At 37.4% G+C, this 18,724-nt stretch overlaps 1 protein-coding gene across 1 annotated transcript in view; it reads left to right on the top strand.

Moving 5' to 3' along the window:
• Positions 1-575: 575 nt before the first annotated feature.
• Positions 576-18,724, top strand: part of LOC139970030 (uncharacterized) — a 407,172-nt gene continuing 389,023 nt past the window's right edge. The window contains exons 1-2 of the mRNA XM_071975586.1: positions 576-1,201; positions 13,523-13,684. Coding sequence (XP_071831687.1) covers positions 13,638-13,684 — 47 coding nt within the window. The 5' untranslated portion in view covers positions 576-1,201; positions 13,523-13,637. The remainder of the gene's footprint in view (positions 1,202-13,522; positions 13,685-18,724) is intronic.

An 18,724-nucleotide genomic window follows, 5' to 3' on the forward strand; every position in this document is an offset into this window, starting at 1 on the left:
TTTGCTATATATAATTTTATTTGATCAAATCTTCAACAACCAGAACAATTTACTTATTACTACGTTCACATCAATAAGCAGAGTATAACCCATCTTTAAAAAACTTTGACTTGCTCATGCTTTTCTTCAATAAACATAACTTGCAGCCTGTTAACCTTTATAACAAAAATGACATATAAATTATACTGGTGTAAATAGTTAAATAGCAGCTGTTTGAAATCACTCAGATCATGGAAACAGGGACTTCGTCCAGCTGCTGGTTGAATATGAATAACTGTGCTAAATTCCAAACGTTTTTTTTCTGTAAACCTCCTAAGCGAATCTAGGAGAATATTCATATCTTTACAACAAAAAGAAACAAACAATGCTATAACATTTCCTAAGATATCGATCAGATTGGAGAAGAAAAAAGCAAATCTTAAAACAACAGCTAACAGAGGAACTGACTAAATGTGTTCCTTTGATCTAAATTTTCAATTCAAATTCAGTCTTCGGTGATCAATATATTTATCAATGGAGATAAGTAATATAATAAAAAAAGTCTGTACATAGGGCTAATTTTAATAAGTCACTTAAGCGTTACTTAAAGCAGGACAATTCGCAAAGGCGTTACAAAAGGCTTTTACGTCATCAGTGTATAAATCTAGTAACTTACGTTCCCCTGATATTGTATATGCAGTATTGCCTCCGACTCGGTTGGATAATTATGAATATATTTGTTTGTTCCTACGTTTTCTGAAGAAATGACTCATAACTGATTTTTTTTCTTTAATAAAAGTACACAGAATATAAGTGTAACCAAATAATCAAAACGTATGGCGCATCAGTTGTACGACAAGTTTCAACACGGCGATCATGGAAAATATGAAGTAGTGGATATGTTTCTGAAATTATCTTTATATATCGGATTGATGTCTGCACAGTTTGGACATATTGACCGGTTTTGTAATGGAATTCCGATACTGCCATTTTCACCTTAAATTTAGAAAAGCTTGATCTATAACTATGGCATTGTATGTTAATCAACACTTCCTAAACCAAACAGTTGGACACAACCTCCCATTCCAGGACCATTTGATACCGGAACCAATAATCAAGGATTGAATATAACATGAAGGATTTCCATTTTATTGAAACTAAAGGTCATTGAGTCAATGATATTTACACTCAAACAAAGGACATCCAATTAAAACCTGATTAGGTAAGTAAATAAGGTTCATAGATTGTACTGATCAATGTAGGAAATAAGGGAGGTGGTATAGTACAGGACCTGGTGACAAAGAGGGAATCCAACACTCTCGCCCCCCCCCCCCTACACACACAAACACGCTACACTTCATTTAGTGTCAATTTGTATTCAAGTTATTTCATTTTAAGGTGAGCTTGTGTATGTGTGATGTCCTTTAGTTGTTGATTTTGAACTCACCTATGTGGTTCACTTTTTTCTTTGTTTATGTAATCTACTCTCCTTAAAATGAAAGACTGAAATGTTAGTCTAATCATCTGAAATTTCAGTCTAATGATGGATGGTATTAGGGATCAAACTACATAGACTAAATTCCAGTCTGAAATGTAAAGACTGAATGTCAGTCTTAGCTAAACTAAATACTCTGCAGTATAATAGACTGAAAATCAAACCATTTTAAACTGAACAGTTAGAAGTTTAGACTGAATTATTGCAGCACAAGTCTAAATTAGATTGAACACTTTCTAGTATATTAGACTGATATATAGGCTGAAAAGTCAGTCGTTTAAAATGAATTATTACACATCATAGCTATACTGTCAATCTTATGAATTGCAAATTCTGGTTTGAAAATGCTTTTCTAATGATCCTCCATGTTGGCTAAGTGCTGAAATTCTACATTGTTGATGCATTTACCCTCAAAAACAACATTCTAAGATATGTTAATGCAAGGGAATTTATTGAAAGGTGCATAATGGCTCCTGAGTTAGTATGGTCTGTATTTCAGTCTTTTTCTCATTACAAGCACCAGAAAACACACTACTTGTTAAGAAAAAGTCGCCTAGGAAAGAACCTGGGCACGAAAACCAAACTACCGAACGACTGATGCGCTCTCAACCCCAGTACCCTTTCATCGGGACTGTGACTGAGAGATCATCGTCGGGTGTGCATTACCATTCCCTTCGAAAGATACTACATATACTACATACACTACATATGATCTTAGCCAAAAGGCCGAAACACAAGTCACTTTTCTGATCAATGTTTAACAAGTCATGTTGTGATTTCAACATTATTCAGTGGAAGTTAAAAATGGGTTGTAGACAATGATACTTTAAACATCAGTGAACTGAGTACTTTGGAAATACTCTCAGTTGATCAAGAATTGTACATATCCTACAGGTATAACATGTTAGACAGTTTAACATTTGGCTTCAGATATGAAAGAGTATTAAATTCATCACAGAGTGGTGGAATTTGCTTCCACGTAGACCTTTTTGTTTTGTTTTAGAGATAGGATATACATAGGTGTGGGCCTATGTTTTCAGCTTTAAATGGACTTTAATACCATTTCTATGCTTCATGTACATTCCTGTACTAGCTTGTGTATTTGTTATATCTATCTGCTTTCTATCTCTGTAACTGGACACATTAACATCTCAGAGCTGCACTGGAAAGAAGCGACTTCTACTGTTGGCAAGATTCGAACAATTGAAGTGCAATAACATAGCCTGCGTGCACCGTTGTTTTGTATATAACATGAACATCAGACAATCAAGGCATGATAATTTGTCTTACTATGGGATTACCTTAATAAAGATAGAAAAACAAAGTTTTCAATAAATATGCACAGACATTACAAATATGTGAGTAAACAATTAAAATGCCTGTAATTATTAATGTGAACTGTTAATATAAAAAGAGAGAGATACCACAAAACAAGAACCCTACAGTCCATAGTAACATAGTTCTTTAGTAAATGGCCACACAGGATCGGAACAGTCGAATCTTGTTCACTTAATGTGCAAGTCATGTACATGAATCATTGATTTGAGTGGACTTCAAATGGTGTGAGACATCTTCAGTTCGCTGCAAAAGTGTAGCACTGTCAGATGTTGTGAAGCGACTTCTATCCAATGTATTTCTGTGGTTAACGTTAACAAGCAATTGTTTATGTAATTTCACAAACTCCCACATTTTTGGAGACGCAGTGACTTTTGAAGAGCTTGTCGGCTGCCTCCACAATGTTTGCCCAGCTGGAAATAACTGTTTGTTGGCTCAGCTACAATGAAATATTGCTTATGGCCAGTGTCATGTCCACCAGAAAGTTTAAATTGCTGACTATACTGGACAATATTTCTTTTCCGGGCTGCAGCTTCCACACCTGTGCCTTCCTGTTGAGTAAGGATATGAAATCAATTTAAAGAAATATTCTTACAGAATTGTTTAGACAGTGAGCTTAACCCGTAAATGCATTTTATATTAACCCAATTGTTGAGGACCCCTGACATGGATAAATCAGATTATTCATGGGACTCTTTAACTTGGCGCTAAGAAACAAAGGATACAGTACTTGTATTTCCCTAGGAAAGAATAAAGAAAATGAAATATGACTGGCAAGAGAAGGCAAAGCTAGTTTAGGTCACCACACATGCAATGTATGTTTAATGTGATGTGTAACATGAAGAATAGCCAGCAAAGAAACATAATGATAAGAATGAGTGAGGGATAACTGACCTATCATTGATGGTATTTTGCTGATTGACAATACTAGTACAATTAGTGATAAGGTGATCAAGATGTCAACTTTGCAAGAATTAAAGCACACATCAGGGTCTGAGGTCTGAGAACCATTCTTTCACAGAAAGGAGATCTTGTCACATGTTTTTCTTTGAGGTAGTGATTAAAACCCTTTATGAATCTTTCACACACTAAATCATCTTACCATTACTTATTAACCATAACTGTATTTTTGTGGCATGTTGTCGCCAAATGTGTTCCCACCGTTTTATAGGCTACTATAGCAGTTAAGTTTAGTTGCAAAGATACGAATCTGTCACAATACATTTGGAAAACTAAATATGTATTGTGATGAGGTTTGAATGCTGACAAGATTTTTAAGAAAAAATATACCCTGATTTATGCCTTTAGGTCCCATGTTGCGTTCAAGTAAACAAATCATCATTTCTTTGTGCACAGTAAGCCTATAATCATACTTCCACATATACTGTATGTTTCTTTCTTCAAAATTTAGGTTGTATTGAAAATCTGAACAATTAAACAAAATGAGATCAAAACAAACCAGGCGATTATTCACATATACCCCCGTGTTTACATTTTCTGAGTTCTAGTGTGCATGTACTGACGGCCACACTGTACCATACACAGTGATACATATAACAAAACAACGGTCTCATTGCTGCTATTTTGTGAATTAGCCAATATTTCTAGTAAGAAATACACAATTGGAAAGATTGTGATTGCAGACACTAACACGGGGATGATATCAGCACAATATGTAGGTTGGTCATAGTTATTACTATTACCAAGGTGATGAACGCATCACTATTTGCAGGGTTGTTCAGCGGCCCTGACAATAATTTAAAATGTATTCAGTATTTAACTTACAGCTATATTCTGTACGAAGTATAGGACATCTCCAGATCTACTAGTTGGCAGCTTCCCATAACTATACTTCTTCATATTTACCTATCTGTGCAACATGTAGATTAGAGTAGATATAGTACAGATGTCTTTCTGAAATGAAAAAAAAAGAATATTAAATAATTAGAACATCACATAAATTGCACCATCTAGTTTAAATGGTATGGACTGTTCATTAAGCTACTTCCCCAATCACAGGCTGAGAGATTTACCATCCTCCTCCTACAACTTTTACAGATGGTATTACAAGTAGATTTAATATTCGGCATAACGTTTGTTTTCTAATAGGGTTGTAAATTAGTATAACGGTTTGCCTGAGAAAGTTGTACTTGCAAGTAGTGTGAATGGGTTTAACAATGCTTTGGACAAGCACTTTAAGCATGGTTATTGGCTCAGAGTGTTTGTTTTCTTCAGGGTTTTTTTCTCTCTCAGGACTATAAGGTCCTTGATGGGGACTTGAGTGTCCCTCCTGATCCTTTTTTTTCTACTAAACTAAACTAACCCGTTTGAGGCTTATATCATTGAACTGATAACGTGCTGATGATTATTTTTACACGGCTCTCTAATACCTTACACCCAATAGCTACTCTTAGTTACAACTTACGTAGTTACTATTGTTTTTTAATTAATGATCAAATCTGAGCACTGTACACAAAACTTGTTTGGCTCCACATAGTAGTTTGAGTATGATACAGGCATCATATCACCTTATTTCTCTTCCTTTACAACATTATATCCCTAACGCAATGTTATTAAGAAGCATAGACATAGGCACAGCCTAGGCTTATTGGTCGGGGTTACAATTAACTAGCGTAGCCTCGTTAGGCTTAGGTATAACTTAACATGAGTAAATTAAATACAAGTTAGCCTAGGCTAGCTTGACTTAACTGCATATTTACCAACTACTAACTAGCCTACTATAACTAGTGCTAGACCAAGACTAGGCCCTGTTGTGTTAAACCTAGGCTTTAGACAGTAGTACCGGCCATCTATAACTTACAACCTAGCCGTAGGGATGTATATAAGACAGTAAAATCGCGTATCACGTGACATCTTGTGATCACACGCAAATTTGAATGATTCGATACGTAAAGCACAAGAATAAGATAGACGCTCAAAAAGCCTCAAATTCGATCAAATTCAAAGCAGTATGTTTTCTTCTCACCAGGAGAGAGAAACAGCTATGTTGAACTGTGTTTTAATAAATTTAATTTAAGTTTCTCCAATTTTTCTGTACCATCGGCATGCGAATAGTCAGTGCATGTGAATTGCGTGTAATTTCAATATAAAATAATTTAAGGTCGGCCTAGCCTAACTTTGTTGTCATTTGAAGACCTAAAACTGTTGTATGGATACCTTTACAAAGGATTAATTTAATCTTGCATCATGGTTCTATCAGACAATATCTCAAAACGACATGATCATTAATCACGTCCGTAATAGCCCAACGGGTACATTTTGTACGTCCACTGTGCATCGACGATTTTAGAGACATTTTCTGAGGCTTCAACTGTCAAAACTTCAAATTAGTCAAATATTTGAAGGAGAGTATAAAATTAATTAATCTTCAGGAAACAGAACGATTAGCCTGCATCATCAGTTTTAGGAGAAAGAAAAAGACCAAATTAGCATCGCGGTTTTACCGTATGCATATACCATCTTAGTTAGGGCCTACATCTTTTCATCATTTCTCTTTATTTATAAGCTTCTTGAGCTTCCACAAACATATCAAAGTAATAGTGTATAGGACAAGACAGAACACTCGAAAATAATTTGCATATGCTAAGTTTGTCATGATACGATTAACGTTAGGCCTAACTCGAACCTAGGCCTAAATTACTATTAGTTAATACTAGCCCTACGTACAGTGATTCGTTAACGCTAGCTGTTTCGTTGTATCAATCGGCGTTCCAAGGGAGCGCTCTGTCGCGTTTTTCTTGGAAAACGAGAAGATAGTCATACCGTAAAGCTAACCTGTTCGATATCATATTCTGCTAACCAGTTTGTGATCATTTTACATGTTTTTACGTTTAATACAAGTTTCAAGTTTTGTGAGAAATACCGGTGATTCCGCCAAAGAAGTAGGTATTCTTATATAATGTTCATGTATAATTTCTTAAGTTCTACAATGTCTTTAGTTGAAGGTTAATGTTTTGCGGGCCTAACCGTAAGCGGTGTATAGACTACTTACTGATTTATTTTGAGCATACTCGACAACTTTGCCGTATTTATGGGGGTGGGCAGGTGTTTACTTTTACTGTTCCGACCGGGGGTCGTGCGTGTATGTTTGTGTATTGTTTTTAATCATTATTCTATGGTTTGGCGAGCCCTGTGAAGGTTAGATAAGTCATTTTTTATGGATTTAGAGTTAACTGGATTGTGTGAAGCTAGGCTTAGTGTATAAGTAGTGGTACAAGCGCGATGGTACATTTACGGCTGGGCAAGTTTTCAAAGTGATGGCGCTCTTCTTAAATGATTTTCTTGATTATTTTTCTTTACTTTCTTTGATACAGATTGAATAAATATAATTATACAAAAAGCGGAATTTACCAGTTAGACTGTTTCTTTGCTCCGTGCGCCACTAGCATATAGCCTGTCAGTATGTAAGGCCTAACTAGACTATGCCTACCGCCAGTCAACATCCTATTCAGTGTTCTCAACTGCAAATGTACAATATGCATTCAGGCTAAGCCACACAATTGTGTCTGTTAACATTTTATATAAATTAAACAAAAGAATAAAGTAGGACCTACTCTCAAACTGCGTAAGGAATTCGTCACCAAAGCCTTCTCCGCAAGAAACGTTCTTAGCAATTCTGCAATTTTCACTGTAACTTCCAAGTACATACGTGTATAGAGGGACGTAACTAAGGCCTGATGATTGGGGGGGGGGGGGTGTAGTGGCTGGAATTCCAACTGGATGGGTTTTGAAGCCAGAAAATTCCGACTGCTGCCTTGTACCCTCCATGCACTACTCGTCAACGATACGGTCAGTGTCATTCAGACTCCCCATCTTTCACGACTGCACTTTTGTTCCGAACTTTTTTCGAATCATTTGTACCACTGGCCCTCACTTCACAATCTTATGAATCATGATGGTTAAGCAAGTTAACTGCGTATAAGTTTTATGCTTGAAGGCTACATAGACTACTAACTACAAAAGCTATGTTAATGTAACAAAGGGGAATTTTTTTCTTCAACAAATTATATTCGACGACTTAGTTAATTACCCAAAAATACAGTGCTTTTTCCTAGCGCACTTAACATTATTTCCATTTGGAATGAAATGAACAATTAAACATTTTGCAGAAAAATGTTGAGTTTACGAGATACGATAAGTTGTCTTTTAAACATTTGTCAGAAAATCGTTCAATTGCTCAGTTTGAATGAAGTGAACAATTGAACATTTTGCAGAATTTTTTTTTTAAATTGACGAGATATGATAGGTTGTCAGCTAAACATTTTGCAGAAAAAATGTCCAATTGACGAGATATGATGAGTTGTCAATTAAACAGTTTGCAGAAAATTGTTCAATTGCTCAGTTAAAGCAACTGAGCAATCCAACATTTTTCTGATTTATAATAAGACTTTATCTTGTTATCTAAACAATTTACTGAAAAATGTCAACTTACGTGGCAAAGTTTTTCTTATGTTGATGGCACTTTTAAGCTTCCGTAGATTAGTATTGAGCGTTTTAGTTGTATACCATAGAGGCAATATATATCCTGAACTTACTTCAAGCTAGCGAACAGGGTCAACCCACCTAATAGCAAAATGAGTACATAAATAAACCGAATTGAAGCTGGCGAACGTTGTACAGTGGTTCTATGAGGCATATTCAAAATCATACGAAGTTTTGTATGGTGGAGTATAAGGATAGCGAGATACAGTTTCTCAAAGTGGAAAGGAAAACGGTAAATATGACTAATCAAAGGTAAATATTGAACGAAATTTTTCACATTTTAGGTCATACACAACCACAGGAATTTACGAATAGGCCCAGGTAAATTAGAGTGTGACAGTCGGAAGTTCCGACGGTCGCACTCAAATTGTCCAACTATCGTCAGTTTTACCAAGTTTGGGGGGGGGGGGGGTGAGACACTCCGCTATCGACGTCCCTGCGTGCATATATAAATAGTTTGTATATATCCCTGCACTACTTGCAATGCGCTAGGGTGCGCGGTCCTATCATGTACGCCACTCATTGTAATCATGCAAATATCAAGAACACGTGATCATATATTACTTTCCTGATTGGACGTGATTTCAGTGGAATAAAAAGACTTACATCAACGCGATCCCGTAACAAAATTGAATAATATGATTGGATACTTCGGTCAGTGTAAACACATATTGAGCGGTGCAACGGATTCTTTATATGATATGGAGTGATTTTTAGTCTAAACTCAGTCCAATACACTGAAAACAATTGCAATCGCACTTCAAACTGAAACATTCAGTCTATCATGTTAAGAGAGTACATGCAATAATTTCCATCATCCGTTGCTCTACACATAGCCCGTTCACATTCCCGTTGCTAAGTAGAGAGGTTTAATTTGGGCAGTTGTATATAGAAACTAAACGAAAAAATAAAATAAATAACGAATCACAGGACCCCACGAGAGCCTACGTACCCCCCCCCCCTCTCTACCGTACATTATATATATATAGATGATGTGTATTTTGTTTCGTAAGAAACCTATCAACAACTAGAAACCGTGTACTGGTACAAGTACCTTGAAAGTATATACAGTTAATATATTGAACTAATCAATGAAGGAATTAAGGAAGGTGAGGATAGTACAAAACCTGATAGCCAGGCAATAGAATTGTACCCCAGTCCTCTCTCATCAACATATCAAAAAAAAATCATTGACTATGCCTTGAACAACAAAATCTACTTTTCTTCGAAGCGTATATTATTACAGCAAAACCAATTATAAAGTGCTTAATCTCCGTAACGGTTGCCATGATACAATTATTCCGTCTGACGTCACTGTGTCTATACTTCTCTATTACAATTATTGTCTCTTTGTGGCAACAAATTCGCATGGGTGGTTTCAATTGTTCAAGTTTATAAAGTATTTTCTGCATACGAAACTTACCCGACTACTAAGTTTGTAAAAGTACCCTGTCTTCGCTATGCACTGTAATATGCTGGAAGCAAAATGTCTTTAATGTGAATACAGTTATTGTAAGATTAGTTTCTGCAAGCTTTAAATCCAGACCTACATAGCGAGGTCTTCTCAATTACTGGTCATGTTCCCTACACTGAACTACGTTAATCCACACTGATGTGCTATCACTCTTGTAATAGACTAGTCATTAATCGAATTTTACGAAGATTATTTTTGTATCAGGAACGTAAATTCATGGTGTGGGTAGGATAAGAAACGAAAGAAACACGAAATATACGACAGTACTGCAATGGTCAATGGATCCCCACCACGGTTCTGGGATACAAACAAAGCCATTGCATTCGTCGTTCCCACGTGTATTTTTATGGAACTAGAAATCTAAGCAAGCAAGTAGTTGGGGAGAGACTAAATTAACGAAGTTTGTTTTTACATAATTGCCAGTAAACGGTTTAGTAAAGGTATTTTTTTCAAAGCCATGATTGCCATCTCGTATTAGAAATTTAAGTTGAATGACTGTCACGCAAATGATATTTATTTTTTATAATTTTTACACAGTCAAACAAACGCTAAGAAAAGGATAATTTTGTGTTTGCTATCAAGTGAATGATCGAGGTCTACTTTTCTATGTTTTAAAGCAGCTTTTAGCGTCCTTTTCTATAATGTTCTCAACCGCATTGACCCCACGATGCCATAACGGCATACATACCTAGCTTATCTGATCAAATCTAACTTCAAATGGTGGTATAATGTAGTATAATTTACAAATGTGAACGTTGTCTTTCTCGAAGATATTTTCCGTTAAGATCGAAATCAACCCCACCATAACATGAATAATTAAATTCTGCGAACGTCATTGAATAATGAGGTAAATAATGACTGTTTACTTTGCCGGCGTCGTAAGCAACCCAGAACATCAGAATGTACTACAACACTGTGCTCTATTTGTACATATTCTGTATTTCTGTGATAACGACTCAACTTTTTCGAATTACTGAATGAATCTATTTTAAGCAATGGCTCATTTTTAAACTTGTCAGCTATTCACTGATTGGTTGAATTCAAACTAGTGGATTTGGGGAACTGTATACGAATAATTTTAAATGAGGAATTTGTCAGAAGACACTCTACTCATTATCTGCAGAAGTCCTTAATTACTCGCCAATTGATGCTCTTGGCAGGGGAAAAACTTGGCTAATATCGTAGTTTGCTGTTTTGTGATGAATTTATGTAAAACCACTCGATGGACATGTCAATAGGGTGGGAAAACGGCGACAAAACGCAAAAAGGTGCTTTAAAAAGTTATAACAACTTGCAAGCAAAATACTGATTACAGTAGTATCCCAGCCCGCTGAAGAAGGCTAAATGGGGGTGGGGGCGGGGAATTCGAGAAACATCTTTTCTGTTGAGTTTAGTCATAAAAAAGAAAAGTACTGGTTGTGCAATAACCTATCACGTCACAACAGTATGCACTTTAAATTGTCTTTGTTTTCTGTTATAATTGAAAGCGGCTTACGTAACCTTTAGTAGGGTAAGGTGACCAGACCTCCCCGATTTTCGGGGACAGTCCCCGATTACAGTGTGCTGTCCCCGATGAACAAGTACCCCCGAAAATGTCTCCGATTCGTCAAAATGTTCAGGAATTTCGAAAATATTCCACATTATTAGTAAAATAATTGTATAAAAAAATTACTCAAGTGTGCAGTCGCAGAACGGAACTTATAACCAGTATTTCAGGTGGGCCAGTGTAAAGTGGAAGTCTGTTAAAATATGCTAGCTCGATCTAGCCTAGCACTCTTTCGACCGTATAATTGGCAACTACGGCGACACAACCACAATTATATTGTGAGCATAACCACTCACAAGCTTTCAAAGAATCACGTACAGTAAGTGAATTTCATCTAAGAAAAAGCTACATTTTTGAAAATAAACTTGATTAAAACAGTGCTTCTAAGTATCCCCATTTTACATCTAAGACACCCCTCCTATTAGACCCCTCCCCATATCAGTCACGCAATAAATGTCCCTGGTTCCAGTCAGGAAAATATGGTCACCTTATAGTAGGGCCATATAATTTAGTAATTTACAAAAGTCGTACCTATCGACCAACTCTTTCCGCGTTCCATACCCATATGACTTGTGATAAATAACTGAATTATGAAACAGACACAGCAGACAGGCTGTTATGCGTATTATAGTATAATAATGACTCGGATCGTGTCTCGAAAAGTTGGGGGTTCGTGGACAACTGTGACATCCACAGGGGGTTCGTGGGGGGAATAAAGTTAGGGGAACCCTGGTTTACTGTTAAGCAGGGGGGTCCTTGGTATGTGCGATAGTCTGTGTATCTAGGGGTATCAATGTATTGCTGGCTGAAAGAGAGTTGGTTCTTGCTGCCGGGGTTTATGTTAACAGTCTGGTGGACATTTTTGTCTCTGAACTTAGTATACGGGGAAGTAACAAGAGACGGATATACCGTGGGGCGGGGGTCAGCTCATTTTTGTAGCAGGGTAGAGAGCGTTGATCGGCTTGTTATTGTTTTCTGATATGTGTCAATGCTATCGGATATGTCGTAATTGGTCAGATACTCGTGTATAGGCTTCTACACAGTTACGGGGTCGTTTATATTGCTATGCGAGTAGCGTTTTTATACATTAATTTGGTATACATTATGAACAAGTTGCCAGGCAGAATCCTTGCCGAATTTTATAGCGTTTGTCAGAGGCAATGTTTTCAAGGTTATTTTTGGGCTTCTGCAGAAGACATATGGATCGGATTGATGCACTCTGCAGCTGCGCTGCGCACATTGCTTGTGCGGTTACAAGGCCGTTGCAGCGTAGGGTTCACGGGCCGACGCGGTCCATCGTTAGCTGCGCTGCGTTGCCTTTGACGAATTCATCATTTGCTGCGCTGCGTTGTCTATAGCGCAATGCCGACAGTTAAACGCGCTGCTAGGCAACTTGCGCATTACAGAATAGTTGTGCCGGGATAGGGTTAGTTTATGTACGTTATCCGTGTGTCGTGTTTTAGTCGCTGGGGTATTCCTACTTATATATAGTTATTTGTTTGTCACACTGGGAAAGATGTACTACAGGTACAGTGTAAAAAGACAAGTATATATACTTATAAATCTCAGGATGCACTGTTAGTGTATTTTATTCAACGGTGTTCTCGATTCTATCCCTACCCCCCCCCCCACACACACACATTACTTACCAACCGACTACGCTACAACATAACTGGAACGGACAGCGTTATAATACATTCAATGAGTACTACAAGCGTTCAGTGTCACAAGGGGGCACGTCACGGTGTTGGAACGTTTTTTTACGCGATTCCGCATTGAAATATTTGGTCAAGGTTAACGTATACGACGATGGCTGAGTAATTGTCGGGTGACAAGTACAAAGGAGCTCTAGTACTTGATCCAAGCTAACACTTAGCTAGGCAAGGACTTCATAGTGCGATGACAGTATGTGCTTTAAGTTCTAAACAGTAAACAGTATGTAAGTGTGATACAATTACTCAAATCACAACGTATGGCACATCAGTTGTACGACAGGTTTAACACGGCGATCATGGTAATACACGAAGTAGTGGATGTGTTTCTCCAAATAGATTTGTATATCGGATTGATGTCTGCACAATTTGGATATATTGACTGGGTTTTTGTAAAGGAATTCCGATACAGTCACATTGTCCTTAGATTAAAAAGGCTTGATAAATTGCTATGGCATTGTGTTCATCACCTCTTCCAGAAACAAACAGTTGGAAATCACCTCCCATTCCAGGACCATTCGACACCAATAATTCAAGGATTGAATATAACAATAAAGAACTCCCATATTATTGAAACTAAAGGTCGTTGAGTCAATGTTATTTACACCAGAACAAAGGACATCCAATTTAACCATCATTAGGTGAGTAAATAAGGTTAATAGATTGTACTAATAAATGGAGGAATTAGGTGAGGTGGGTATAATGCAAGACCTGGTGACATAGAGGGAATCCACCAGTGGCGGAGTGTCCATACAGTCAGGGGGCGGATGCCCCCCCCCCCCCTGACGGACTCAAATGGACTGCTGGCGCCCTTTTCAGCTTTTTACCACTTTTTATTTATTCGCGATTATTGACTTTTTTATTGCGCTCGCATCTACCTATTGACATTTCTCACATTTTGTTGGCGATGACACCTATTTATTCCCGTTTATCTGCAAATTAGCAAGGCCCGGAAAGGGTCATTTCCGGCGATCTAGGGAGTACCTTTACTCAAAAAATGTCGGTATACGCTCCGCGCCAACCTGGTGTGGCGCTGCGCTTAGATAGTGTTGAACGCCCCTACAGACCATTCTCGCCCCCCTTGACCAATACCCCTAGCTCCGCCACTGTAATCCACCACTCCCCCCTACACACACACACAAAACAGACACGCTAGACTGTATATAGACCCCATTTAGTGTCAATTTGTATCCGAGTTGTTCCATTTTAGGTACATTGTGTGTATGTGACTTGCGTTTGCTGTTGATTTTGAACTCTTCTATGCAGTTTGCTTTCTTCTTTGTTAATAGTTAATATATTGTACTAATCAATTAAGGAATTAATTAAGTCAACGTACCCACAACTTCCTACAGTAAATAGGTCACGTGTCACCAGTCGGATGAGACAGCTTTCTACAACTAGAAAACCTATACTTGCACAGGTACCTTGAAAGAATATGAAGTCAACATATTGTAATTTGTTCCTCACCATTACCCCAATGATATTGTTGCGTGACTTATGATGTGTAATAACATCCCCTGTAAAGACTTTTAGTAGTGGAATCTTTCTTTTGTGTTCACTGTGGTAACCTCTGTATTAAGCTGTCTGTTTTATGTGCGTGTATTTGTCCCTTCACAGAATTTGCAGTTGAAAGCTTCTATAAAAACTATACCTAACTACATGTCCTCAAGTTCTATTTCGATGTAGCCGACCTCACAACAACTAGTGCATTTAAAATTAATGTTTAGAGTCGAGGATTAATTCGCATTAAGTAAAAGCTTACTATGCAGGTTATACCTAAGTACCTGCGACAAAAATAAAGGTTGAATGGCACATTGCTACGATCCGCATGTAAAATACAGTTTTACTTTCTGAGAAGGTACCAGATATATGACGTACATGTGAGCATGCGTACATGCTGTAAATACGGTGATACGACCTTAATCGTTGTTGGTGACCATATAGCCATTTTGGCCGTTAACTATATTGATATAGCGGGGAACATTTACATGTGGCTCAGGCGACGAATATATTGTATTCAAGAGACAAAACTAGTTTAAGTTAACATTCCAGCGGTATGTTAGAGTTATTACTTACATACTTATGTCAGGTACTAACTGAGATGGCGACAATTTAATAAAAAATCTTATTTTTTTTTTTTTTCAAAACAAATGTTTACAACCTTCTGTAATTTAAAAAAAGAAGTATGGCTGCTAAAAAGGATCATAAGGGCAAGGGTTGAGAGGAGATGGAAGAAATGGAATTAATACCGTTATCTCGCGTATGTCTAATGCACGAGAAAAACAAATATCTCAAATAGAAGGTTACATGAGCTTCTGTAGCGTTGCTGCTCTTGTGTAAACAAGACAACAATCCGTACACAATCCTACGAACATCTGTGTGTAGTCATGCATACAACCAATGTATGGTCCATTAATCTTTACAGTGGTGTGTAGTTAGCTATTTCGGCTACTCTACATTTTAATCTTGATGCTAGACTCATTAGAATCACACCCTCCATTTCCTCATAGAATAAATATAATTATGATACATACACAGCAATAGCAAAATATTCTCTTCCTAAGGAAAGTAAATACCAAAACTGAAGCATTCCTTCCTTATTCACGTTGTATATATTTATCAGTATTTCAAATCTCATGTTCCTTGTCTTCCATTATATATCTCTGATCCTAACATATCTTTGTCAGTATTTTCCGATCGACTCAATTTTACCTGATGATACCCGGGAAGTCGTGGTAATAGAGCTTTACGTGTACTTTGGTGTGTTTTACTGACAAGTCGCTGCAAGATATGATACGGAATGCTTATATTACTAGACACTATTTCAATGCCTTTTATGTTGGTTGGGTCAATACTAAAGCCAGGGTGACAAACTTTCAACGTCTGAACGAACACGATTACGAATATGATTTCAACATAAAAGTAACTCGTAATACTATTTACAACTTCAATATTGTTAAATACCATAACAACTACGTTAGGTTTTTCACCAACGTAGGTTGACGCGACTTTCTTTATTACATAATATAAAGTTTTCTATCGGTTTACAGATTCTATCGGTTATGCGAGAAGTGTTGATCACCCCAGTTTTATAGAAAGTATCTGACAGAAATATCTAACTGGTAAGTGAAGCATTTGATGCTATAGTAGAAAATGTATTAGTAAACTAACCACACTTATAGAAACGTTATCTTTTCTGCTATGTATTTCTGTTATGATGTGTCTGATGGTGTGGGTTTTGCCCATTTCTACTGGATTCTGCTATTAAATACTTTCAATTAGCAGCCTACTTTCTCCATAAATTTATTCAGTTATTTTCCAGCAACGCAAAATGCGTTGGCTCTCCATGAAAATCCATGTCGGAAAGGAAGACTTAAAAACAAAACAACTGTCGTTTGCCAATAGAGAATATTCAGAAAACACAAAATTCATGATAGTACCTAATCATAATTAATATTAGCAGAAACAGATTTTTATGGAACTAAAACTGCGTACATGTGAACATTGGCCTCCCCCCCCCCATCCCCCAAAAAAAGAGCTTGTTTGGTAAAAATACTGTTATTATACAGAGACAGATATATAAATAGATAGATATGTAGGTAGGAAGGTGGACTGATGAATGGATGGATAGGATGGATGTATAGGATAAATGAATAGGATGGATAGAATGGATAGGATGGATAGACTGGTTGATAGTTAGGATGGATGGATATGATGAATGGTTGAATAGGATTGATGGATAGGATAAATGGATAGTATGAATGGATGGATGCATAAGATGAATGGATGAATAGGATGGATGGATAGGATAGATAGGATGGATGCATAAGATGCATATGATAAATGGATAGGATGGATGGATAGGATGGATGGATATAATGGATAGGATGGATAGAATGGATAGGATGGATGGATAGGATGGATGGATAGGATGGGTAAGATGGATAGGATAGATAGGATGGACGGATAGGATGGATGGGATGGATGGATGGATAAGATTGATGTATGAATAGGATGGATGGATGGATGAATGGGTGAATGGATGGATAGGATGGATAGGATGGATGGATAGGATAGCTAAGATGGATAGGATAGATAGGATGGATGGATGGATGAATGGGTGGATAGAATGGATAAGATTTATGTATGGATAGGATGGATGGATGAATGGGTGGATGGATGGATGGATGGATAGGATGGATGGATGGATAGGATGGATGGATAGGATGGATGGATAGGATGGATGGATATGATAGAAAGGATGGATAGGATAGATAGGACGGACAGGATGGATGGGATGGATGGATGGATAAGATTGATGTATGGATAGGATGGATGGATGGATGGATTGATAGGATGGATGGATAGTATGGATGGATGGATAGGATGGATGGATATGATAGGTAAGAGGGATAGGATAGATTTGATGGACGGATCGGATGGATGGATGGGATGGATGGATGGATGGATGAATGGGTAGATGGATGGATGGATGGATAGGATGAATGGCTTAATAGGTATGAATGGATAGGATGAATGTATAGTATGAATGGATAGGATGGATGGATGGATATGGTTCATGGATGGATGGATATGATGGATGGATAGGATGGATGTATAGGATACATATGATGGATGGATAGGATGGATTGATAGGATGGATGGATAAAATGGATAGGATGGAAGGATAGGATGGATTGCTAGGATGGGTAGGATGGATAGAATGGACATGATGGATGGGATGGTTGGATGGATAAGATGCATGTATGGATAGGATGAATGGATGGATTGATGGATGGATTAATGGATGGATGAATGGATGGATGGGTGGTTGGATGGGTGGATAGATGGATGGATGTATGGATAGGATGGATGGATAGAATAGATGGATAGGATGGATGGATAGGATTGATGGATAGGATGAATGGCTGGATATGATTGATGGATAGGATGGATAAATATGATGGATGTATCGGATGGATGGATAGGGCGGATAGGATGGATAGGATGGATTGATATGATGAATGTATAGGATTGATGGGTAGGATGTATGGATTGGATGGATGGATAGGATGGATGGATAGGATGGGTGGATAAGATGAATACATATGATGGATGTATCGGATGGATGGATGGATAGGATGGATATGATAGATATGATGGATATGATAGATATGATGGATGTATAGGATTGATGGATAGTATGTATGGATAGGATGGATGGAGTGGATGGATGGATTGGATGGATATGATGGATAGGATGGATAGGATAGATCTATTGATGGGTCGATCAAAAGAAAGAAACACTGGGTAAAACAAATTATAATAAGGTTAACACCGATGGTAGGTTAGCAATCTGATAAAGTTTTCGTTAGATTGGTATAATCAATATGAACTTTAAGTGAATGCTAAAACGAAGCAAAACGAAACAAGAACCGCGTCTAAGTATACTATTGTTCTCAACTGATTGAGCCATGCGGCCATTGTTACTGACCATAATTACCTGGATCTTGCTGAAAGTGACAATCAAACGCATCATTAGCTTCCCTTAATTGATATAACATCTACCACAATAGTGTAGTTTTATATCACGATGGAATGCAAGGGCAGACACAGTGTGACTTTTATTAATCCTTTCTTTGCAATGTTGCATACATCAGAGCTAGTATGATCTCAAATGG

This window comes from Apostichopus japonicus, chromosome 7, assembly GCF_037975245.1.
Source record: "Apostichopus japonicus isolate 1M-3 chromosome 7, ASM3797524v1, whole genome shotgun sequence".
NCBI lineage: Eukaryota > Metazoa > Echinodermata > Holothuroidea > Aspidochirotida > Stichopodidae > Apostichopus > Apostichopus japonicus.